Source organism: Agelaius phoeniceus, chromosome 9 (genome assembly GCF_051311805.1).
Source record: "Agelaius phoeniceus isolate bAgePho1 chromosome 9, bAgePho1.hap1, whole genome shotgun sequence".
Lineage (NCBI taxonomy): Eukaryota > Metazoa > Chordata > Aves > Passeriformes > Icteridae > Agelaius > Agelaius phoeniceus.
The window spans coordinates 1,440,935-1,465,934 of record NC_135273.1 but is presented as its reverse complement, the minus strand read 5'-3'; the positions used below and the strand labels follow the sequence as shown (position 1 = coordinate 1,465,934).

The 25,000-nt window shown below is 45.5% G+C and overlaps 1 protein-coding gene across 2 annotated transcripts in view; it reads left to right on the top strand.

Moving 5' to 3' along the window:
- MGMT (O-6-methylguanine-DNA methyltransferase) overlaps positions 1–25,000 on the top strand; it is a 139,898-nt gene that overhangs the window by 96,810 nt on the left and 18,088 nt on the right. For both annotated transcript variants that reach the window (XM_077182756.1, XM_054637339.2), the window contains exon 4: positions 11,075–11,235. In XM_077182756.1, the coding sequence (XP_077038871.1) occupies positions 11,075–11,235 (161 nt within the window). The remainder of the gene's footprint in view (positions 1–11,074; positions 11,236–25,000) is intronic.

Sequence of the window (25,000 nt, the reverse complement as noted above, 5' to 3'; positions counted from 1 at the left end):
CCCATTCCAGATGGAGTTATGGCAAGTAGTTTTGTCTGTCTCATCTTAGCAGGGTGGTCTGTCCCCAGCTCTCCCATCACAGGGAGTTTTGGAGTAGGGATGGGATAGGACAAGAGGGGTGGGATGAATGGGAAGGGCTTTGAGCTGAAGGAAGGTGGATTTTGATGAGATGTGAGGAATTCCCGGCTGTGAGGGTGGGCGGCCCTGGCACAGGTGCCCAGAGCAGCTGGGGCTGCCCCTGGATCCCTGGCAGTGCCCAGGGCCAGGCTGGACACTGGGGCTGGGAGCACCTGGGACAGTGGGAGGTGTCCCTGCCATGTCAGGGCTGGGATGAGATGAGCTTTAACTTTTATCCCTTCCTACCCAAACCATTCCAGGATTCTGATGTGGCAGTGCCAGGGCTGTAAATCCCTGGATCCCACCTTGTCCTCTGCCAGGAGGTTCAGATGTGATTCTAAGGTCACAGCAACTCAGCACCCCAGGGCAGCACCTCTGCACAGGGAAGTTCCAAAACTCCTGGATCCAGCAATGAGGCATCCCCCTGGGTCCAGAGGTTTGTGGGAAGATGGGAGAAGCAAGAGCCATGCTGTTGCCAGGCTGGTCCATGAAGGGCAGAGTGTGTTTAAATTACAGTTCCTATGCTCAGCCTTTAACAAGCTCCTTCTGAGGTGGCAGTTTATAGACTCTTATTTCAGTTAATTATAACAGCACTTTTTGAAACAGTATTTTTATTGGTTTTATTGATGTGCCCTGCTGGCTTTCCAATCCAGTATTGGGTCCTGCTTGGTTACCTGGGAGAAAAGCTTTTCCTCCTGCATGCAGGGGATGCAGGGATGGCCTGTGGCAGGGGAGGGCTCTCTTGGTACCTGCAGAAGGGCCCCTCCTGCCAGAGCCTGCCCAGAGTGACCGAGGCACTGTGGAGTGTTGGGAACAGCAAACTCCGCATCAGTTTGATCCAAATGAAGGAAAATGCTCTTTATTCTTTGTTCTCCTCACTGTTGTATTTTTCTGGTTGAGGCCAAATTGGTAAGAGGTACAGCCAGTTCTTGGCTGGGTGGTGCCATTTTGGGAGAGATCCTGCTGATGTGTGTGGTGGCATCCTCAAAGCCCTGCAGAAAGGTTTTGGAGATCTCTATTAACTATGCTGTTTTAATTGGGATATATTCATTTTTCTGAGGTGCTCTAAGGTGTCCCCAGAGTCTTCTGTTCTCCAGGTGAACAGCCCCAGCTCTCCCAGACTGCCCCCAGAGCAGAGGGGCTCCAGCCCTGGAGCATCTTTGTGGCCTCTGGACTCACTTCAGCAGGAGATGCTCAGGGGTCACAGACTTTACACCCACACTGGGAACTCGCTTTGAAAAACGTCCTGGCAAGTTGAATTCTTAAGAGGTTCCTGATTTATCTGTATCTTAATTCATTTTAATAGGCTGGAGGATCTGCAGGTGCTGTTGATTATAATTCTTGGTGCTCACTGTCATCTGGAATTCATGCACTGACACACGTCAAGGTGGACATCCAAAGTCAGGGCCCAGTTCCAATAATTCAGCCTTAGGTTTTTGTCCTTCAGTGTCCCTGTGCACCAGATCAGAGACCTGGGTCTTGCACTGTAAGGGTTGTAATGTGTATTTTAACTCCCTTAGGCTTGGTGATTTTTTTTTTTAAATCCATGCATAATTGGGATTATATCTATCTGAGATATGTAGCAAAAAATGTAAATTTGACTTCAGATACCAGTTAGCAGTTGGGTTATCACTGCGAGGCAGGGTGCTGTGTAGGGCTGGTGGGTTTGTGGCCATTGCAGAGGGCTGGGGATGGTGGTGAATCCCCAAACCAGCGTTGCAGAGGGCTGGGGATGGTGGTGAATCCCCAAACCAGCGTTGCAGAGGGCTGGGGATGGTGGTGAATCCCCAAACCAGCGTTGCAGAGGGCTGGGGATGGTGGTGAATCTCCAAACCAGCATTGCAGAGGGCTGGAGATGGTGGTGAGTCCCCAAACCAGAGTTGCAGAGGGCTGGAGATGGTGATCAGTCCCCAAAAGCAGCGTTGCAGAAGGCTGGGGGTGGTGATCAATCCCCAAACCAGCGTTGCAGAAGGCTGGGGGTGGTGATCAATCCCCAAACCAGCGTTGCAGAGGGCTGGGGATGGTGATGAATCCCCAAACCAGCGTTGCAGAGGGCTGGGGGTGATGGTGAATCCCCAAACCAGCGTTGCAGAGGGCTGGGGGTGGTGATCAGTCCCCAAAAGCAGCGTTGCAGAAGGCTGGGGGTGGTGATCAATCCCCAAACCAGTGTTGCAGAGGGCTGGAGATGGTGATCAGTCCCCAAAAGCAGCAGGGACAGCGACGCAGCGCGGGGAATGCGATGTGCGGTTTAAGGGTCCCCTGCAGCCAGCCCTAACACAGTTAATTGCCTGTGATAAAACCGACCTCCTAGGTCTGATGGGAGACTTCTTTTATATAAGGAAAAATGTTTTGTAACAATTTCTTGTAAGTGCTAAAATTAACTGACTTTCTTTTAACCTAATTAAAGCTGGAGCTGATGATATCACCTATGCTTAATGTTGCCGAACATCTTGGGCAGAGTGTGCTGTGCTTGGAACTTGGCTCCAGTTCTGCTTCCTGCTTTAAAACATTTAATGTGAAGCATCTGCTCAGTTGTTGCTGGTTCAGGGTGTGCTCGATCTCAATCTAGAACAGGGTGGTCCTTCCCAACACAGAAGATGCACAGAAAATGGGCTTTTTTTTATCTTTTCGGCAAATTCTCTGGTCGTTCTGCTGCCAAACCTGCTGATTTGAAACGGAAACATGTGTGAAGAGGTCACTCTGATATTAGGGATATTTGTGCTCTCTCAGTAGGGCCCAGCTGTTTGTGTTTGAAGGGTTTCATTGATGGAGGGGAGCAGGTCTCTCTGGGGAAGGTCTCTGAGCTGACAGAGCTCCCGGTGCTGATGAGCACCAGAGCTGACTGTGGTTGTCTTGGCCTGGATCATTCCTGCTAACACAGATGGGGTACAGACATGCAGGATGAAATCTGGAGAGACCAGGAATTAGTCTGGAAAAGCTGTGGGTGGGAAACAGGAAGAAAGCAGCGCTGGAATGGGTGAGCAGTGTGGAGGTGGAGCAGGAAATCTTCAGCAGGGCAGTAAGGTCAGACTGAGAGTCCAGAGATGGTCCAGGCCACTGAGGTCAGCAGGGTGGTGGTGGCCGGCAGGGGAAAAGGGCAGAACTTTAAAAGTGGCCTAAGGAGAGGACTGTGGATAAGAGTGAGGGGAAAAGGGGAATGGCTTCAAATTGCCAAAGGGAAGATGGAATATTGGGGAGAAATTCTTCTGTGAGGATGGTGAGGCCCTGGCACAGAGCGGCTGTGGATGCCTCTGGATCCCTGGCAGTGCCCAAGGCCGGGTTGGACAGGGCCAGGAGCAGCCTGGGAGAGTGAAAAGTGTCCCTGTCCATGGCAGGGGTGGAACAAGATTATGTTTAATGTCCCTTCCAACCCCAAGCAGTCTGGGACAGAGGGAAGGAGGGTGGCATGGAGCAGACAACAAAGGGCGCACTGGGAGACACAGGAGAAGGTTGAGGTGGTTGTAGAGCCAGAGCTTGGTGGTTGTCCTTCCACCTGGCTGTTGTTTTAACAGAGATCTTTCTTCCTAATGGGATTGGCTGCTGTGAAAACACAAGAAATGCTCAGGGAAAGGGAGCCAAGGCCACACACACAGAGCATTGTTTTCCTTGGATGTGTTTCAGGTGTTCTCGGGAAGTCACCGCTGTGGTCTCGCAGTGCCACATCCCAGGGCAGGATCTTGTTTGAAATCTGTGTCTCCCTGTATAGGATTCCAATCAAAACTTTAATGGTCCAGGGCAGTGAGTAGCATTTAATGACCTTCAGTGCTATCACTTGAGTCTTTTGGGCATTGACATTGATTTTCCTTATCTTGGCATGTGGAGACAGGAGTCTCACTCCATCCTTTGAACTGTTTGCTGGTGCACACCAGGAGCAGGGAATAAGCAGGGAGCAGCTTTGCAGGGATCATGGGCTTGGGCAACCCCAGTTTAGCCCCCAAATTCAATGTCAATAATTGCAAAAGTTGGCGGGAAAAAATGGCACTATTTGGATATCTTTGTATTTACTCAAGAGGTGTGTTTATTTATTACTTTGCGTATCAATAATTTAATCTATTAATGTACTATGTAATTAATTATCTATTGATTTGCTATATTATTTATTTGGAATTTATATTGTGTATGCGATGCTCAAATCTCTGTGCAGGTGCTTCTTTCCCAGGGTTAAAGAGACGGTGCAGAATTTCTCACCAGTTAGATCTGTAAAAACTTGCATCCTCCAGAAGAGATAAAAACAGAATAGGGAAAACATTGCACAGGTTATATGACAAGGACTAAGTCTGAGTCAGCTCTGATTTCTCGTGTTCTTCCCTAAATGCATCAATTTTTTCTTAATAGGTCTTAAAAGGAGCAGTGTCGGGCCTGTTCGACAGGAATTGGGGTTATTGCTGTTTATTGCAGCTCTCATCCCTTTTTTAATCTCTCCCTCCCATCATAGAGCCACTTCATTTATAAGCAGCTAAATTAAACTATGTCAGGATGTGCTTGGCCATGAATTTTAAACCTAAAAAGGCGCTTTGTTCGTTGGTGTAGTTGTGGGGAAGAAATGCAGCAGAGCCACCCGGCTATTTGAACTCTTTATTTGCCACATTTACAATATTAATAACACTGTTTCCAGAAGTTGTCACATCAAGTAAAAGATCTTCATTCTGGGCTGTCTTTTGGGGCCAAATCGAGACTGGATGCATGCATTTAATAAATTGTAGTCTCAAGTAGTCATTTTGGTAAATAATTAGCTTGGGTGGAAGAATAAGTTAGCATATTGTATGCATCTAATGCTGCAAATGTACACCCAGCAAACTTTGCTATTAATCAACAGTCAAGCACTGTAAGTTGGGTCTCATACATAATGAATTGTCCTGAAACCTCCTGGGCTTCATTGATAGAAAAATAAGAGAAAACACCAGTGTAGTAAGCTTTGGAATAAAATTTAACGAGATTGCTCTGCATCCCGTAATCGGTTTGGAGTCATTAGAGACCAGATAATTCAGCTGCAGTTTTGGGGTGGCTTTAGCCTTCATCTATCAAAGAAAGGCTGCTTAAATGACATTTAGGTGTGGATAAAATACATTTTTAGTTAATTTTACAATGAAGGCTCCAGTAAAAACATCAACTCACTCTGTGTTGTTGTGGAACAAGTAATGCTGCCTCACTAAGTCTCATTTTAATGTGAATTTTTGTGTGCTAATCATCACTGATCCTTCCATTTGAAAGGTAACACAGCAGCTATTTCTCTAAAAGAAAATTAGTTTGGTAAGATAAGCACAGATCTATATAATTGTAAGAAAAGGACAGCCTTCAGTTTTCAGATAGTGCAACTTTTTTCTCTTATGAATTCAGGTGTGTGAGAGTTATGTGACAACTTGTCTTCAGTCATTTGCTGATCAAACAAAAAAATGCCATTTAAAAACTGATAATTTAAAAATTATTTTGGCCCCTCATATGTATTTCATGGCAAGAGTTAGCATTCAGGTCCTAGAGGATCAACAGTGACTTCTTCTCCAAATGTAAAAATTTACTCTGGTTAAGGAGCTCTGTTATTTACTATTTTACATATCTATATAGATATATATCTAAATAGATAGATAGATAGATAGATATAAAAAACATATAAATATTAAGAATTATCCATATTAATGACACTCATAGAGCTCTGTACCAACAGTCACCAGGCTCTTCACACCATTGGGGAAGAAAATCACAGAAAAAGTGTACAAAAAAAAGGTAAAATTACAAAATTACAAAATTTTAAATTATGAAACATTACCAAAAAATTAAAAGTTAAAAAATTAGAATTTAATAATGTAATCTGAAATGGCACTTTGTTGACTCCAGGCTAGGAGGAGTTGCAATCTTTATTTAGTTGAGGAGCTTTTTTCATTTCTGTCTTAAACAAAAAAAAAAAAAAAATTGAAAATTTTAAATTTGAAGTAAAGGGATCTCTTCACTGGCTCAGTTTCTAAACCTCTCTTTAAGCAAACCCCTGGAAGGTGAGGTGGTTTTCCAGGGATAAAACACTCAGGTGTGTGTGGCTACAGGCAGTGGAATTGGGGTTTTGGATGTTACATTCAAACAATCAATTGTATTTAAAATATACAAATATTTTATAAATAGACATCTATTTTATAAATATGTTATGGGAGCTGCTAGGACATTCTCCTGGTATTTATTTATGCTAAGGGAGTTGCCAGCTCCTGGCTTTCCCACAGGGAATGTGCCAGCAGAGTTGTGTTACATCCCCTTCCTTCCAGCACAGCTCAAGGTCCTCCTTGTTTCCCTTAAGTTTCTGAAGGACTGAGGCAAAAAGCAGCTCAGAAATAAATAATGAGCATCCTGCCACTTCAGGACATGGCTTCTCCCAGCATTTCTCTGGTTTCCATCATGGCTGAGCCATTTGGGATGATCCCGAAGCCAATCCGCTGCTTACATATTTATTTTGGAAGCTCCTTAGAAACTTCCAGTTCTTGGCAGTGGCTTTGGAAGGAGCCTGTTAAACTGAAACAGGTGCTGCTGCTTTCCTCCCCCTCTGCTGGAAGCAGATTTTCCTTCCTTTCATGCCATGCAAAGGTGAGGGAGGGCTGGCATGGAGCTTTGGGAAGGCTCCTGTTGGTGCATCGGTGTGGATGCAGGAGCCTGCTGCCTCCCCAGCTTGGGCAGGCTCTGGGAAGGGCTGGAATGGAAAGGAATGGGGTGGATTCAGGGGGAATGTGTGGAATAGCTGTGGGGTACGAAAACCCTGATCCTGGGGTGGATTCCCATGTTAGGATTGGTCTGGGACTCTCTTGGATGTCACCACCACAGGCTGGAGATGTGCAGCAGCAGCAGTGGGTACCTGGCCTGAGCAAAGGCTCTTTGTGAGACACATCCAACTGGGAAAAATATACATTTCTTTCTACATGGCCTTAAGTAGCTTAAAACCAGGGTTTTTTTCTGATTGGGGAATTTGTAGTTGTAATGAAGCATCCTACTGTAAAGCCATGTTGGTCATGTGAAGCTGAATATCCATTTACCCCAAATATCCCCAAAAAGTTAAGGCAGACACGTGACAGACATGTGACACTGCTGACATATTAGAGGGCACCACATCACTGCAAACAGAAAAAGTTCTGGTCAAAAAATAAAATTAAATTAAAAAAATATAAAATAAAATAAGATAAAATAAAATGAAATGAGATAATAAAATAAAATGAAATAAAATAAAATGAAATAAAATAAAATAAAATAAAATAAAATAAAATAAAATAAAATAAAATAAAATATGAAATGCACACTAAACGCCAACAGCAACAATTGCTTGCTGACCAGGTAAAAATACAAAACTCTCCACTTTGAATCTTTTGGGATGCCAGGCAGCACCCAGCATAATTCAGGAATGAAAACAAGTGCAGTGACAGACTCTGATGAAAGTGGAAGCAATTTAAACAATATTAATGTGATTTAAATAAATGTTTCTCATGATTCCAGCCCCACTGCAAAAAAAATTTTAAAAAAAAGACATTGGTACTTTTTAAGGAAAAATAAAAAAAAAATTCTCCAGGGTGAAAACAAAGGAGTCAGATTTCTTACATATTTTGTTTAGGGCTTGGAGTTTTTTATTTTTCAATGAACACAAGTTATTTTCCTGTTTAAAAGTAAAATTGCATCGTGTTGACCACAAGTTTAAGACTTGAGCTCTCCATGGGCAAAGCAGTGGAAGGCACAACAAGGCCACTTTGGCCACCACCCTGTGTGCTGCTGGTGCCTCTGTGATCCTTTCCTTAGGGGTCACCCCAGGCAGGACATCAAGAAAGGCCCTTTTTCCTTCTTCATTCCCAAAGTTCAGGCCCAGGTAGTTCATATGACTCTCAGGTGTGTGTTTTTCTCTAAATTTCAACTTGTTCCTGTCCACCTTGACTCAGAGGAGCTCAGAGATCCGTGCCTGGAGTAGGGAGTTGGGAAACCTTCCAAGAAATCCGACCCTGAGCAGAGGGATTTCCTTCCAGGAGGGAATTTCCCATGATGTAACTCCTCTGCTCTTCTTAACAATGTTTTCAGACCACTTGGACTCTGCTCTTTGAAAGGTACTTAAGGCTTTGAAGCCTGAGAAAATCCTTTAAAAGGCAGCTGGTGCTTTCAGGGGGATATTTAATGCCGAGGTAGTTTGTGGAAGTTGTGCTATGCAAGTTTGGAGAGGGAAAGGGGAGGAGGGAAGGGCAGGCAGGGGAGGAGGGCCAGCAGAAGACACCCATGCATGAGTTATGTGCCTTCTTTTTCTTTATTAAAGCTCTCAAATTCTCAGGAATAGCTGTTGCCATCTCTAGCCAAGCAAAATTAATGTGAAGGTTTTCCTCTTTTCTATTTTCAACTCCCTGCCAGTTCGAAGCTCTGGCTGTGTGTGTTGGCACGTGGGGTGTGTGTCCTGCAGGAAAAGAAGTCAGTGCATTCCTGGAGAGCAAATTCATTCCTGCCTTGCAAAGCCTTCCCTTTCCTGGCCAAGGTGGGGGTGGCCCTGGAGGTGGCAGGTGTTGGGAAAGCCTCTGGTGCTGAATTGCTGGGAGAATGGCCCCACCAGAAACATCTGGAGATGTTCAGTGGTGGCAGGGCGCTGCCATTAAAAGCAGCAATTAAAAAGAAAATTAAAAATAAATTCTCTCCAAACACTCCTGGCCAGGGAGCACCTGGAGAAGTGAGGAATGTGTGTGTGATGGTTGGGCTTGGAATGGAACCTTAAATCCCCCCCAGTGCCACCCCTGCCATGGCAGGGACACCTCCCACTGTCCCAGGGACACCTCCCACTGTCCCAGGCTGCTCCCAATGTCCAGCCTGGCCTTGGGCACTGCCAGGGATGCAGGGGCAGCCCCAGCTGCTCTGGGCACCTGTGCCAGGGCTGCCCACCCTGCCAGGGAACAATTCCCAATTCCCAATCTCCCATCCAGCCCTGCCCTCTGGCACTGGGAGCCATTCCCTGGCTCCCAGAGTCTCCCTGGCTGCTCCCCACTTGTTTTGGGGGTGACTGATGCTGGTTGGGTGCCCTTGGGCTGCTCCTCACACAGAGCCCAGAGCTGCTGCTCCCAGAGCCGTGAGGAGATGGAGCTTTTCTGTTTTATTGGTGATATTACAGCCCAAATGATTTCCAGACTCCCAAGAATGGGAAACAGGATGATGTGAAAAACATAAGGAGACCATAGCTTTGAGCACTCGTGGTGCTCTTCTGGGTAAATGGAGCAGAAAAGTCTCCCCACTTCTGTGCCAGCTTTCAGAGGAGTTGTTGTTATTATATTCTCTCATTATTATTTTCTTGTAGCTCCAACAATTCACAGTAAAACAGAGCCTTATTCTGCTGTGTTGTACCTGTGTGAAATAATGGATTATCCATGGTGTTGGGAGCTTGGTTTGAAGTCCATGCCATGGGGATTTGTGCACAAAAGTTTGTGCATGGATTCTCATCCTTTTTCTTTAAGTAAAGATATTATTAATCAGAAAAACAGCATAAAGTGGACACCAGGTTTAAAAAGCAACCTGATCCTGCTTCACATACATAAAGGAAAGTCAAAAGCGGCAATTTGATAAATAAATGGAAAGAGAAATAAAATTGCACTTAACTCCTACCAAACTGGATTTTTTGGGAGTTTCGGGAATTATTTTGGGACATTTTGGGCGGGAATTTGGGAAATTTTTGTGGATTTTTGGGGGAATTTCAGGGATTATTTTTTGTAATTTTGGGAATTTCAGGGATTATTTTGGGAATTATTTTGGGAATTCTGGGAATTTTTTTTAAATGTTGGGAATTATTTCGGGGATTTTTGGGGGGAATTTCAGGGATTATTTTGGGAATCTTGGGGGTTATTTTGGGAATTATTTCAGGAAATTTGGGACTTCCAGGGAAAACCAGAAGACTCTGCTGTTGAGGTCTAGCACTGAGGAACCTCTGGCTCTGGCTTTATTTCCAGCTGGGAGAAAAAGCTGCAAGAATCAGGAAGCTTTTGCTGGTGGTGGTGAAGGCTCTGGATGTGAGAAGGTTGCTGGCAGGGGTTGCTGTTCTGGCCATCACCCTGGGTGGTGTTGTCTCCATCATTTCCCATGGATGCACTGTGTGTTCCCTGCTGTCCTCACACAGGTCTCTGCAGTTCTGAGAGACCCCTGCCCCACCACACCCCAGCCTTGGGAAGCACCAGGAGAGCACCTCCACCCCATTCCCAGCACTGCTGTGCACCCCTGGAAACATCCAGCTTGGAAAACACAGCTGGACCCAAATCCAGGGCTCCCTTATTCACTGCTCTCATCCACACCTTGCTCTTCCAGAGGGAAAGAAAAAGGAAAAAGGAGCAAGGGAAAAAGCCCATTTTTATTTACAGGTGCTTTCTGTTGGCTCACTTTGCTCCTCAGCCCCTGCAAGCACGAGCTGCCACTGAAAATCAAATGAATTCTCAATTGCTTCCTTCCAATTCAATCAGGGGAGGGAAGCAGAGACCTGCCACGGCGCTGGAGGAAGGGAGAGCTGCTTCCTTCCCTCCTTCCCCAGGGATGGCCTGGGGACAAGGGACTGCCCCCCCAGGGGACACGGAGGAGGAGCCTCACCTCCATCCCTCCTGGAAGCACAGGGATGTGTCACCCACCTGGCCTGGGTGTGTTCCTGCTCGCTGACATTTCCCACGTGGCTGTTCCCTCCTACCTGCGTTTTCTTACAGGTGTTCCTAACACTGTTCTGCAGTTGTAGGGGTGATGAGGGTGAGGTTTTGTTCCTGCTCTGAGGAATGCCTTCACTTTTCTCTGAGAAGAAAAAAGGTCTGGCTCCAGATTAAATGTTAAGAGGTTTTTATTTTGCTGATACAGAGTGTGAATACTCGGTTTTATCACAGCATCACAGAGTTGTTTTGCTTTGAAGGGACCTGTGTTGTTCCACTCAGGGTTGTTCAGAGCCCTGTCCAGCCTGGTTTTGTCATTTTTCACTAGTGTAACGTTGCCTTTCTCTGTGTCTCAGCAGGGCAGAGCCCTCGGCGCTGTGCGAGGTGTGCGAGGGCGCCGAGGAGATGCCGGAGCCCCTGCAGCAGTGCACAGCCTGGCTGCGAGCCTACTTCTGTGAGCCAGGCAGCACAGGGAGCCTGCCCGTGCCAGCCTTCCACCACCCCCTGCTCCAGAGAGGTCAGTGCCACCCTCCCTGCCCTCTGCCAGCAGCCACTGCCCCCATCTCCCCACCCTTGCTCTGTAAAGTGGCTCAGCTGAAAGGTTGGGCTGTGAGCACACCTGGAGGGCCATGAGCTGTGGCTCCAGAGGGGTCAGTGCCACCCTCCCTGCCCTCTGCCAGCAGCCACTGCCCCCATCTCCCCATCCTTGCTCTGTAAAGTGGCTCTGCTGAAAGGTTGGGCTGAGAACATACCTGGAGGGCTGTGAGCTGCTCTGTGAGCTGTGGCTCTGTGAGCTGTGGCTCCGTGAGCTGTGGCTCCGTGAGCTGTGGCTCCCCCCTGCTCCAGAGGGGTCAGTGCCACCCTCCCTGCCCTCTGCCAGCAGCCACTGCCCCCATCTCCCCATCCTTGCTCTGTAAAGTGTCGTGGCTCAGCTGAAAGGTTGGGCTGTGAGCACACCTGGAGGGCCATGAGCTGCTCTGTGAGCTGTGGCTCCAGAGGGGTCAGTGCCACCCTCCCTGCCCTCTGTCATCAGCCACTGGCCCCCATCTCTCCCTCCTTGCTCTGTAAAGTGACATGGTTCAGCTGCTGACACTGGAAAGTTGGGCTGTGAGCACACCTGGAGGGCTGTGAGCTGCTCTGTGAGCTGTGGCTCTGTGAGCTGTGGCTCTATGAGCTGTGGCTCCGTGAGCTGTGGCTCCAGAGGGGTCAGTGCCACCCTCCCTGCCCTCTGCCAGCAGCCACTGGCCCCCATCTCCCCATCCTTGCTCTATAAAGTGTCATGGCTCAGCTGAAAGGCTTGGGTTGGGGTGTGAGCACACCTGGAGGGCCGTGAGCTGCTCCATGAGCTGTGGCTCCGTGAGCTGGGGCTGCCTAAAGCAGCTTTTGGCCACCAAGAGGGGGGCTTGAGGCTTTGCCATCACTGTCCATGGCTCCCTGGCAGGAGGGGGCTGTTGAGGCTGTGGAAGGCTCTGGTCCATCCCTAGGGCACAGCCTTCCTCTCAAACCTCTCAGGGCTGCCCCCAAACCAGCAGCAGTGCTTGCACCAAGGAATCTCATTCACAAAGTCAAAAGCAATTCAGGAGCCCATTTAGGAAAACAAATGGAAAGAAAAAAAATATTAATGTTTTATTTATCTATTTTTTTAATGTTTTGTTTGAAAATTTTAATGAAGAATTTTTAAAAGGAAAAATAAGGATATTTGTTAACAGGAAGCTTCCTGAGGGAAACAATCAGCACCCTTGGATTTTTGAGCAAAGGAAGGGAAGTTCTTCAGCACCATCCAAGCTGAGAACTCAGCCAGGGGCTGGGCAGGGCTGGGGCATGGCTGGTGGCTGTGAGCATCACCTGAGGGTCCCTGCAGCTCCCTGGCCTTGTCAGGGTGGCCCTGGGGTGCCACTGCCCACTGCTCTGGGGGGTTTGGGTGTGCCCAGCTGGGCTGCAGGGCAGTGTTCTCCTTTCTGCATAGGCACATCCAGTTTTTTTTTAATTTATCTCCCTCGTTTGCTCCTGGCCTGGCCCAGGTCTGTGTGTGTGTGCTTTATTGGGGGAAGGCTCCTACATCATGGAAACATTAATGAAGAATTAATTGGCTCAAATCACAACGGTGTGAGAGCATTTCTGTTCTTCTGTCACTTTCTCCTACTGATGCTTTCATAAAACTGAAAAAAATTACGTGGGAATGTGGAAATAAATGTGAAAAATTGGAAGGAACTGGTTTTAAAAGTTATTTAGGAGAAAGGTGATGTAAAAACCAAATTCTGATGGATTGCGCTTCAGTTTATCTGCACATCAGAATTGCAGCTTTGCTAAATTAGGAATTTGGTATTTGTTTGCTTTTACACATTTACATTTGAAAGTGCCTGCTTGTTTCTCCAGGCACTGAAAAACGCAGAGCAAACATCAGTGAGAGCTGAGGATCCAAAGCCAGAAAGGCTTTTTCTCATCACTCTGATTTTCTTACATTTCTGTTCAGCACCAGGGGCCCTGAGCAGGCTGGGGCAGTGGGAGGTGTCCCTGCCCTTGGCAGGGGTGGCACTGGAGGAGCTTTCAGGTCCCCCCAGCCCAAACCAGGCTGGAATTCTGGGATTCCATGATCATCAAAACCTCTGGCCCCTTTTTCCCCCCTTCCCTGTAAATGTGACCATGTTCAGTATTGCTCTTTGAGAGAGGATTCAAATTCCATCCTCAAGTGCTTTTGTAATCAGGACTGACTGTTGCATAATTTCTTCCTAATCAGTGCTTACATCAAATTTTATTTTATCTTTCTGCACTAACTTTATCTGGGGACCAGAAGGGTTTTGGTTATGCCAAAAAAACACATTAAAAAGGTTTCTCATCTAACAAAAAAAATGTGTAAAGTGCTTTTGGGATGAAAAACTTCTCAATTCATGGTCAGTTTGCTGCAGCTGCTTTTGTGCCAGCTTTGAAGACATCATTCCTTGTGGAGAGAAAAAATCGTGACAATCAACTCTGACATAACAAAAGCAGAGAGATCTGCAGATTCAGAAAGTAGAGATGATCTGCTTTCTATTCATTAAGAAATTCTATAAAAATTCAGTATCTGCTGTTTCTCCCATATCATAAATCTTTCCAAAGTGCCTTTAATTTTCTAAATTACTGTTAAACAGGGGAAGTGTGTTTAAAAGCACTTAAAATACAAAATCAACCATTCCTCTCTTACCTTGGCATTGGCAAAGGTGGAATCTGAATCTTGAGGCAGGCAGGAGAGTCATGGAATCACAGAACCATTAGGGTTGGAAAAGACCTTTAAGATCACCCAGCCCAAGCCTTCCCAGCCCCAGCACCACGCTCACCACTGATCTGTGTCCCCAGGTGCCACATCCATGTGGGTTTTGAGTATTCCCAGGGATGGTGGCTCCACCACTGCCCTGGACAGACTGTGCCAGGGCTGGACAGCTTTTCCATGAAGAAATGTTCCCTAACCTCCAACCTAAACCTCCCTGGCACAGTTTGAGGCCATTTCCCCCACTCCTGTCCCGCGTTCCCTGGGAGCAGATCCTGACCCCCACCTGATTCCCTGTCAGGGGTTTGTGGAGAGGGAAAAGTTGGGTTTCCCAACACCTCCAGGAGCTCTCCCCTTACTGGCCCTCCAGCTTATATGCAGCCAATATATTTATTTTTAACATAATTGAAAATGTGAAACATAATTTCAAACAACCTGTGTCATGGCCAGCATTCAGTGTGGAATTTCACTGAGCAAAGTCAGCTTCTCCCACTCCTCTGAGAAAAACCCCTGCACATTCCTAATGGGAAATGATTAATTGCTCTTAATGGAGCCTGGTCATTAGCTCCCTTTCTGTGTAAGGAAGAAAATTGGACTGGTGTTGTTTTGGGTCATTTGTGGGTCTGGGACACGGGGAAGGCGACACTGACTCGGCCACTCCTGAATTTCCTGCCCTCCCTTTGTGGTGCTGTGGAGTAGGGTGGCACAGGATGGCACAGGATGGCACAGGGATGGCACAGGGGTGGCACAGGGCTGGCTGTGCTGTGTGTTTGCAGTGGCACAGGGGTGGCACAGGGGTGGCTGTGCTGTGTGTGTGCAGTGGCAGGGTGGCACAGGGTGGCACAGGGTGGCTGTGCTGTGTGTTTGCAGTGGCACAGGGTGGCACAGGGTGGCACAGGGATGGCACAGGGGTGGCACAGGGTGGCTGTGCTGTGTGTCTGCAGTGGCAGTGTGACACAGGATGGCACAGGGATGGCACAGGGATGGCACAGGGGTGGCACAGGGTGGCTGTGCTGTGTGTGTGCAGTGGCACAGGGGTGGCACAGGGCTGTCTGTGCTGTGTGTTTGCAGTGGCAGTGTGGCACAGGGTGGCACAGGGATGGCACAGGGATGGCACAGGGTGGCACAGGGTGGCTGTGCTGTGTGTTTGCAGTGGCAGTGTGGCACAGGATGGCACAGGGGTGGCACAGGGTGGCTGTGCTGTGTGTCTGCAGTGGCAGTGTGACACAGGATGGCACAGGGATGGCACAGGGGTGGCACAGGGCTGGCTGTGCTGTGTGTGTGCAGACCAGATGGCTCATTAGAGCACAGGACAGAGGAAATGGGAGACACAGCAGAGTTTTCCTTCGCCCTGTGACGAGCAGCGGTGTCACAGACATCTTTTGTGGAAATCCTTTTCTTTAGGATTTTTTCCTGCTGAGAAGCTGAGAAGTTTCAGCAACAAAATGTACCCAATGGTTACCTGCTGCTGTGGAATGCAACAGGTGCATCTGGGATTGGCCCATCTTAGATGTTTACAATTAATGGCCAACCACAGCCCAGTCAGTTTGGACTCTCTGTCTGAGAGACAAACCTTTATTATTCATTCCATTCTATTCTTAACTTAGCCAGCCTTCTGAGAGGAAACTTTTTCCTTCTGTTCTTTTTAGTATAGTTATAAGGTAATATATATATCATAAAATAATAAATCAGCCTTCTGAAATATGCAGTCAGATCTACGTCTCTTCCCTCATCCTGAAAACCCCTGTGAGCTTTGTCACGCAGCAGCCCTGGGGTTCTGCTCCTTGCTGTCCTCACTGGATGAGCCCTTGGCATTCCTGAGGGTTCCTCCATCCCCTCCTTGTCCTGAGGGTGCAGACCTGGAGCAAAGCTGAGCTCTCCCCTCAGCCCAGCCCAGTCCTGCTCCTACCTGAGCTGTCAATTCCTGGGTCAGGCTCAGAGGTCTGGAGGTGGCATTAGGGGCATTGATGGTTTTGAACCGAAGGAGGGTCAGTTTACATTGGATTTTGGGCAGGAATTGTTCCCTGTGAGGGTGGGCAGCCCTGGCACAGGTGCCCAGAGCAGCTGGGGCTGCCCCTGGATCCCTGGCAGCGCCCAAGGCCAGGCTGGAGCAGCCTGGGACAGTGGAAGGCGTCAGGAACACGATGGACTTCAAGGTCCCTTCCAGCCCAAAGCATTCCATGATTCTGGCACATTCCAAGGCAAAGGCAGAGCCCAGCTGTGCAGAAGGAGCCAGGAGGAGCAGCTGAGGATGGAGAGCAGGCAGGGGAGCCGTGCAGCTGAAATCCCCCGTGCCTGGTGTAGGTTATTCATCCAAGAGGGGATATTGATGAAGCACCTCATGCATAATGGGAGCCTTCAAAGGAGCTGGGAGCAGCTCCATTCTCCCGCCCAGCTGACGTAGGCAGGCCTGTAATCAATAATTACCCTGTGATTTCCTGCTCCTCCAGACACTGGCACTGCCCAGGGCTGCTGGGAGCATGGGGAGATGCCAGCTCTGGGTTGAGGAACCTCCTCCCTTTGGGTCAGCTCTGTGGAGTCAGAGTCACCCCTGGGCTCGCCCTGCTCCTCTGTGGGGCTGTGGGATATCCCCCCTGGGATATCCCATGGAGAAAACCCTGCCATAACACATCCTGAGCACTCTGCACCCTTCCAGCAGCAGCACTAATACCTCTCTTTTACTCCTTTTGAACTTTCTAAATGACAAAAAACTCACAGCTTGCAGCAAATTGAGAAAGAAAAGTAAATTTTCCTGTGTTTTCTGATTGTGACTCAGCAAAGGCCAGAGTATTTTTTTATTCTTTTAGTGGACAGAATATTTAAATCACAAGATTGTGGGGCTGTCTGCTTCTGAGATGAGATATTCAACATCCCCTGATGCTTACATTTAAAAGGGATTTCAGGGGCTGTGCTGCTCACCCTAATTATGGTATCCTGAGAGTAAATTTTCCCCACGTACAATTTATCCACGGACTTTTTCAATATATAAAAATTATTTCAACAAGAAAAGCATTTACATTACTAAAATGAATTACAGATCTCTTTTCCTTTCCTTTAAATTCCAGTAAAAATATTGCAAGAATAACTGACTTGGTTGAGATATATTGTCAGGTAAAGCTGGAAGATTTGAAGCTTCAGGTGCCAGTTTGTGGATAAACTGTCTGCAACTTTTGTAAATACATATTTTCATGTTTCAGGCATGCACATGTTCAGCTTCAGTGTATTTAGTCAATCCTGTGGTGACCTTTGTGTTCAGGTGTCATTAAGTTGAGACTTATGATCAGATTTTGCTTCAAGGAGCAGTCCCTGGGACTTCCTTCCTTTATTTTAGAGATATTGATGTAGATATAGCTGATATAGATATAGATATAGATTAGATATAGATATAGATATTGATATAGATATAGATATAGATATAGATACATAGACATAGATATATAGATATACATAATATATATAGATATATTATGTATATCTATACATAATATAGATATAGATGATATAGATATATAGATAGATATATATACATAGACATAGATATATAGATTAGATATACATAATATAGATATAGATATAGATGCTATAGATATAGATATAGATATAGATATAGATATAGATATATATATAGATATGGATATGGATATAGATGTAGATAGCTGTAGATATAGATGTAGATCTATAAGATGTAGATATATATTTATGGCTAAAGCATAACCATCCTTAATAGGAAAAGCAGCAAATGCAGCCAACAGGGAAACCAGGAGTTCCAGTATCTGCTCTTCATGGTTCCCTTATTCCCAGTAAAAATGGAAAATTCAATTAATTTCTCTAGGAAAGTGGGAACCCAGCAGGTTATATCAACTACAGACATGGATAGGTGGGAGACTGGGCAGGAATTGTTCCCTGGGAGGATGGGCAGGGGCTGGGATGGAATTGCCAGAGCAGCTGGGGCTGCCCTGGATCCCTGGCAGTGCCCAAGGCCAGGCTGGACACTGGGGCTGGGACACCCTGGAGCAGTGGGAGATCCCTTCCAACCCTTGTGTGGCACTGGATGAGCTTTGAGATCCCTTCCAGCCCACCCCATGGGATTCTGTATTTATATTTTCCAGTCTTGAGCTGCTCTGTTCACTTGCTGAGAAGGCAGGACTTGCCCTTTCCTAGGCAAATACAAATTGCCATTTTCACCACTGATTTTTGCAGCAATTTGTGAAATTGTCTTAATTTGGTACTAGAGGTTCAATTCATTAAGGGAAAAAAAGGGTTGATAAATGTTTCTGATTTTCCCTTTCTCAACCCTGCAGCTTCATCAGACATGCAAATACATTTCTATTTAGGCTTTTAGAAAGTGTTAAATATGAAATAATCTGCTCGGAAACGTTCATACTTCACATATCTGGACATGGCAGATTCAAGTGCAGAGAGCTGACAAGCTTTCCTATTTCTGTCTGCCAACTCAAAATTCAAATTCCAGAGACTGGCATCTTCTTTTATTACCATTTCATGTGAGAGGAGTTTTGATAAGCAGAAAGTCACTGTTTTGTGAGACATTTAATGGATTTTTACAATCCAATACTTTCCTACAATTTTCTGCAAACAGAAATCAATCCTCTCCAACCTTCAAAAATGGAAACAGCAAAACCCCAAAATAACCCAGTTACTTTTATACCTCTAATTCTTTTTCCAGCCCATTGCTTTCTATCAACTATATGTATTTAAAAACAAAACTAAACCAAAGAAAAAACAAATCAATACAAATGTATTCTGGACAGAAAACTGCAAAATTCCTGACCCAATTCCTGTTGAATTCAGACCAAAATTCCCATAATTTCCAGTGGAAGCCCGTGTGGTTTTAAGTGTATCTTAAATACTTTTATTGAAGTTCATAGGGTAAATTGTCAGCCAGATGTGGCCCATTTAGGACAAGTCAGGCCCTCTTAGGTGCAAATTTCCTTTTTGGCAGCACTGATTGCAGATGTTGATGGGGTTTTGGTGGAATCTTTCAGAGCATCCATCACTGCTGTGACCTTGGAAGAAGCTAAGGATGGGCAGAGCAGTGTGTCTGTCCTGTCATGGGGAAAGCAGTGAGAGGATCATTTATTTTAAAAAATAAATTTTAATTTATTCATTTTAAAAATTCATTTTTTAAATAATTAATTGTATTTCCAGTAGGACAATCCTTTCTTGCCAGTATTCTTAACACTATTACAGGTAGGCCATAATTAGAATGAAGGAGCATTTTATAAATTTGGGGTTTTTTAGGTAAAAGTAGGTTGAAGGTCCACAGCCAGTGGTCACCTATGCAATGGCAATATTTTCACTTGTTCTCAAGAGAATTTGAGGATATTCAATATTCAGGATTCTGAAACAGCTGCAGAGATGTGCGAGTCCTATTATTCCGAATTTTTGGAACATTATCAAATATTATCAAATCATTCCAAACTTCTGTTTAGAAAGAAAGGGTTTGTGTTTTGGTGATGGGGCACTGGGAAGGAATTCCTGGCTGGGAGGGTGGGCAGGGGCTGGGATGGAATTCCCAGAGCAGCTGGGGCTGCCCCTGGATCCCTGGAATGCCCAAGGCCAGGCTGGAGCACCCTGGGACAGTGGGAGGTGTCCCTGTCATGGCAGGGGTGGCACTGGGTGGGCTTTGAGGTCCCTTCCAACCCAAACCATCCCATGATTCCATGATGAATATTTCCACAGAACCGCAGTTGGACCAAAATCAGGGCAGCTTCACTCTAAAATCAGCAGCTCTAAAAGCCACCTGCGTGTGAGGCTCCTTTATAAAGTGAATTTGCTCAAAATCACATCCCTTTTCTCCCCATGAAAGAAAAGGAATCAGTTGACCCTGATCTAACAAACATTTTGACCAACCCAGTAACTTCTGACATTGCTGCTTGTAGATGAGATTTAGATTAAAAGGTAAGAATTGAAGATGGAAAAACCCCACCAGTGTAGGAAAACGGCTTTTTTATCCAGAGTCGTGTGCTCATCTTCACCCAGAGCCCCAGACCTCAGCACCTGCTCTCATTGCAGACCTGTGAGGAATAAGTTTAATTTAATTCATTTTTCCTTTGATTTGTTGGCTGGCTTGCCACACATGCAGCCCCACGTAACCTTTGCACCCCTCCTTAAAAAAAAAACATGCAATCAAGATAAAAGGAAAGGATTTTATAAATACAGCCTCCCACACCTGTTTTATTAATGAACTTTCAGGCAAGTTTACTTAAAACCCTATATTGATAGGAAATGCCATCAATACTCATATGCATTTAACCTGGTTGGTGTTTCAGAGGTAATGTGCTTAATGGGACTGTTACTATGGTGAGCACCTTGTTTCTAAGTAATATTGTTAATTTTTTTTCGGGAAATGACAATATAGTGACATTTCTGACAGCCTTTATATTAGGGGCACATAAATAAATTCGTCTGAGGAAAAAATTTTATCATGAAGGTATTTTGCTGCTTCTGGACCTAAGGATGCCCCTTTCTGACCCATTTTTAAGATGTTTTGCCACATTTCCTGACCAGTTTATTTGCTGCCCATTTTATTCTGGGGGAAGCAAGGTCTCACTTAAGTGGAAAAACACACTTCTCACTAGAAATTTGCATCCCACGCTCCTCTCAGAATAAAATATGCAAGAACAACATAAATGGCATACTCCTTTTTTTCCTTTCTTTCTTTTTTCCCCATGAATTGGGCCTTTGATGTTCAAGAGGAGCAAGTATTAAAGGACATCCCTAGAAGGCTGTAGAAATTGTCCCTATTTATGACAAATGTAAAATAGTACAAATCTAGCTGAATGTGATGGTGTCATTAGTTTGTGAATCGCATCCTCGAAAATAACTGTGGAGGAGCCAAATCGGTTTAAAAGAAGATAACAAAATGGTTTAAGCTACTTAGGTTGAATGCCAATTATATTTTAATATTCAACTGAGCATATTTTACTAAGAAAAAAGGCAGCGTCGACGCATGCATAACTCATTGGCAGCGTCGACCAGCTGTGCCACTCTTCTCTTCGAATCACTTTGTGCATTTTAGTAGCATGGTAATTTAGTAGAGAACTACCTGAGTGATGGCATTTTCAATGAGCAGGTAATCTACAGAGAATTTTTATATGGTTATGAGTTCTGTGCTTCAGCCTGGCAACACAAAAATACATCAAGACCAATTACGGTATCAACTTTCAGCGTGATACCCTTGCCACGCAAGTGCATGTATTTCTGCCCCAGGCATTTCAAATTGCATCTAATTTGAAATCTTTGGGGTTTTAATTAAATTTCAGAATATATGGAATTCTTCATTAGTACCTGCTCTGAATAGCAGATTATACTTCTCTCAGTCTCTCGTTAAAGAAGTAGGCTGTGGTAAATAGCATGTTCAAGAACTGATCATTTGTGGTGCCTGGATATTGGGAACAGAAATAGTGAAATGCAAAATAATATCAAAAAGATTATTAGTCCAGTGAGGGACTCTTGATTTGTATTTTAATGGAATTTTACATTTCTCTTAATGATTTGCAAATTGTCCTCTGATTATAAGATGCATTAAGCTTTTCATTTTAATGGAGAGACACAGCCATTAGCAGAAATTTTTTTCTGTCTTCTTTTTAGAGTGCTTCCCTGCAGCAGATAAATATTGAAACCATTAACACCTTTTGATGTACTTTATAGTGCTGCAGCTTGGACCAATACATGAATGAACATCACCCTTTTATATTTTAGCACTTTGCTGGAAGCTCCTGGTTGTCGTTCCATGGGTGAACAATGACCGGAGCCCTGTGTATCCCTGCGTTTGTTTCCTTATAATTAATGTTCCAAATGTTTCGGGGAACATCATTCATATTTAATGCCAAAAGAAGTAGTAAAGCCAACAAAAGTCGAGATCTGAAATGCAGATGGAGGGTGCTGTGACCTTAGCTCTGACCATCCTTCCAGGGAGGAGGGTTTGTTAGGGATCCGCGGTGGGTGAGAACACAACCGGCTCCTTTGTTGCAGGCTCCAGAATACACCAGCACTCTTCATTTGTCAATCTGAAAGTCAAATTTCCTCCTTGCTTTCAGCTTAACGTGAACCCTTAATGTTGTATAAACATGTTGTGCCTGTGCTGACTTCATTGGGTTTGGCAGGAGAGCACGGGATGAAGAGCAGCCTCTTTTTTGTGGCGGCTTGCGAAGCGTGAGGAGGATTTTCCTGATGCTGCAGGTTCGTGTAAAACAACAGGGCTGTTGCATCAGGTAAATGTGTGATTATGAGCCTTACCAACTGAGGGAAATCCCTGTAAAATTCTTTAGATGCTTTGGAAAATCAAATCACTCTTTAAGAAGTGCAGGGCTGGGGTGTTTCCCCAGCCCCACCTGCCTCTCTCTCCCCAAATAACCCAAATTTCTGCCTGTGCCTTCACAGACTCCTCCTCTCCTGGCAGGTTACCTGTGAGAACTTCCTCCAAGCGAGGCACTGATTTTAGGCCTGCCTGTTAATTGAGCAACCTCGAATCTGTGAAATCCCATCAGGGGTCACTGCTAGGACTGCTCCTGTGTTTGCTTCCAGGATGTCTGTTTAAATAATTTGGATCTCGGGAATTCCAGTTGCAGTTCATTTAAGCAGCGCTGTGTGATGGCACTGGGATCGGTCTGAGCCTGAGTGGCTTCATGGGATCACCTCTTCCCAGTTGTTTTGTTGGCTGCTTGAGTACATACTCCTTAAAAGAAAAAAAGAAAAAGCAAAAACACACCTTAACTTTGAGACTGAAGCCAGAAGATTCTGGGAATTATTTGCTGCTGCAGCATTCTTGGAAGGATGTTGTGAATTAGTGTTTGGAAAGTTCTGTGTACATCTTAGCTCCATCCATTAGGTGTTTGTAACTCAATAATAAATTAACACAAATTTTAAAAAATCAGTACTTTAATACTGACTTCATTTGTATGCAGTGAGGAAATAGTTCCATTTTATTGCATTTAAGCACTTTAATGAGTATTATTTTTAACATGCACATTTACAAAGGAACTTATAGAAAGCTGAAGAATTCACTGTTCCTTTTTTTAGCCCAGCGAGGATCTTACACTTTGTTCACGTAGTGCAGCACATTTGCATTGCATGTTTCATATATTAATTTTCTAGGCCAGGTTATCTTTGGCAACAGGATCTTCACAAAGCAACTGAGGGTGCAGATTTCTTGATCCAGAGTCCTTTGGGAGGGGATATTTGGGGCCGTGACGAAAAATGAAACGGTAAAAACACCTCATCAGTGTAACTCTAAGTGGAATTATAGAATAAAAGCAATTCTGTGGGAAGCAGGGGAAATAGAGGAGAGATGCTGGGGCCTCCCAATGTCCTCTGCCTTGCTGGAGGACAGTATCAGGATACCTGTGCTGAGTAACCCAGTGGTGACCCAGGGTGGTCAAAGGTTTGCAGAGAATTAACGTTTCCTTTCTCCCAAATAACCTGGCTTGGTGTTGTCCTGTTCCCTGAGTGGATATAAAATAGGTTTGTGGAGGTACTTGGGGGATGCAAGGGATTCCTTCTGGCTGAATGTCTTGGGTTGGAAAGGAATTTAAAGATCCTCCAGTTCAAAATCTATGTAACATTCCAAACATGTAACACACGATAATGCAGTGTGGAAGAAGAAACAGCCTTGTTCTTGTAAGATGATAAAACAAATTCCAGTTTGCAACATCAGTTTTACACCAGCTGATGTCAAAATTGGTGCATTTTTTATTCCCCTTTTATAGAACCCAGAATGGTTTGGGTGGGAAGGGACCCCAAACCCCCCCAGTGCCACCCCAGCCATGGCAGGGACACCTCCCACTGTCCCAGGGGCTCCCAGCCCCAGTGTCCAGCCTGGCCTTGGGCACTGCCAGGGATCCAGGGGCAGCCCCAGCTGCTCTGGGCACCTGTGCCAGGGCTGCCCACCCTGCCAGGGAACAATTCCCAGTTCCCAATCTCCCATCCAGCCCTGCCCTCTGGCACTGGCAGCCATTCCCTGGCTCCTGTCCCTCCATCCTTGTCCCCAGTCCCTCTTCAGCCTCCTTTCCTTTTTCCTTTTTCCTTTTTCCTTTTTCCTTTTTCCTTTTTCCTTTTTCCTTTCCTTTCTCATGGGAATGTGCTGGAGCCCTTCAATGATGTCCAATAATCTTGTAGGACCTATCTATAAATTTTAGAGCCCGTGTCTCGCACTTCCTTCATAGTAGTTCTGGATTTTGTGTCCCAAGGTGGGATTTGAGGTTCTTGTTAAGGTTTGTCACTTTATATCTCCAAATTTGCCCAATTTGTGGCCAATTTTGCTGCCCAGTTTTGCACTCCCAGGTGTAGTTGATGATCCTGACCAAGGCCTCAAACCAAAGGTCCTGATGAGCTGGAAATTTTGATGTTAGTGAGCTTAATTTATAGGGATGAGTTGGAAATTGTGCTTTATCTGGGTGTGTGAGCATTGAATCCTTTATCTACACTTTGTGTTTTGGATTCATTGGTACTGGAATGACACTTGCAGCATATCCATAAATCTGGGAGGAGTTTTCTGCAGAACCTTCCTGCTGGTTCCAGTCTGGGACCAGAGGGTCCTGCCTTCCCATCAGTGTGATCAGGAAACTTCATTTATTCTGATTTGTTTGTTTGTTTGATTGTTTGATTATTTATCAGCAAATCCTCTGATTTATTTAGGAACTCTGGGCTGGTTTGGGTTTCTCGTTAACAGGACGAGCCAGCCTGTGAGGCTGCTTTTCTGTTGACTTCCAATAATGTAGATTGAGGTAAATTCACTTCAATTTTTGCTATTTCCTCTGGAGAAGGAGAGGGGTGACCTTCCCAGGGCTGGCAAAAACAAGATTTCCAATAAAGGGGGAGAAAAAGAGAGTAGAGGTGGGGCCAGGAGGTGCATTCAATGTACACCAGCAGGGATTTCTGAATTTTGGGGCAGGTGTTGGCCATTGGTGACCTCCTGTCACACAGGGCCATGAAGGAGAGCAGTCCAAGCTCTGCCTGCAAGGTGCAGCTGATGAGGAGAATTCCGAAGCTGCCCAGGTGAAGTTCTTGGTGAGTCCCA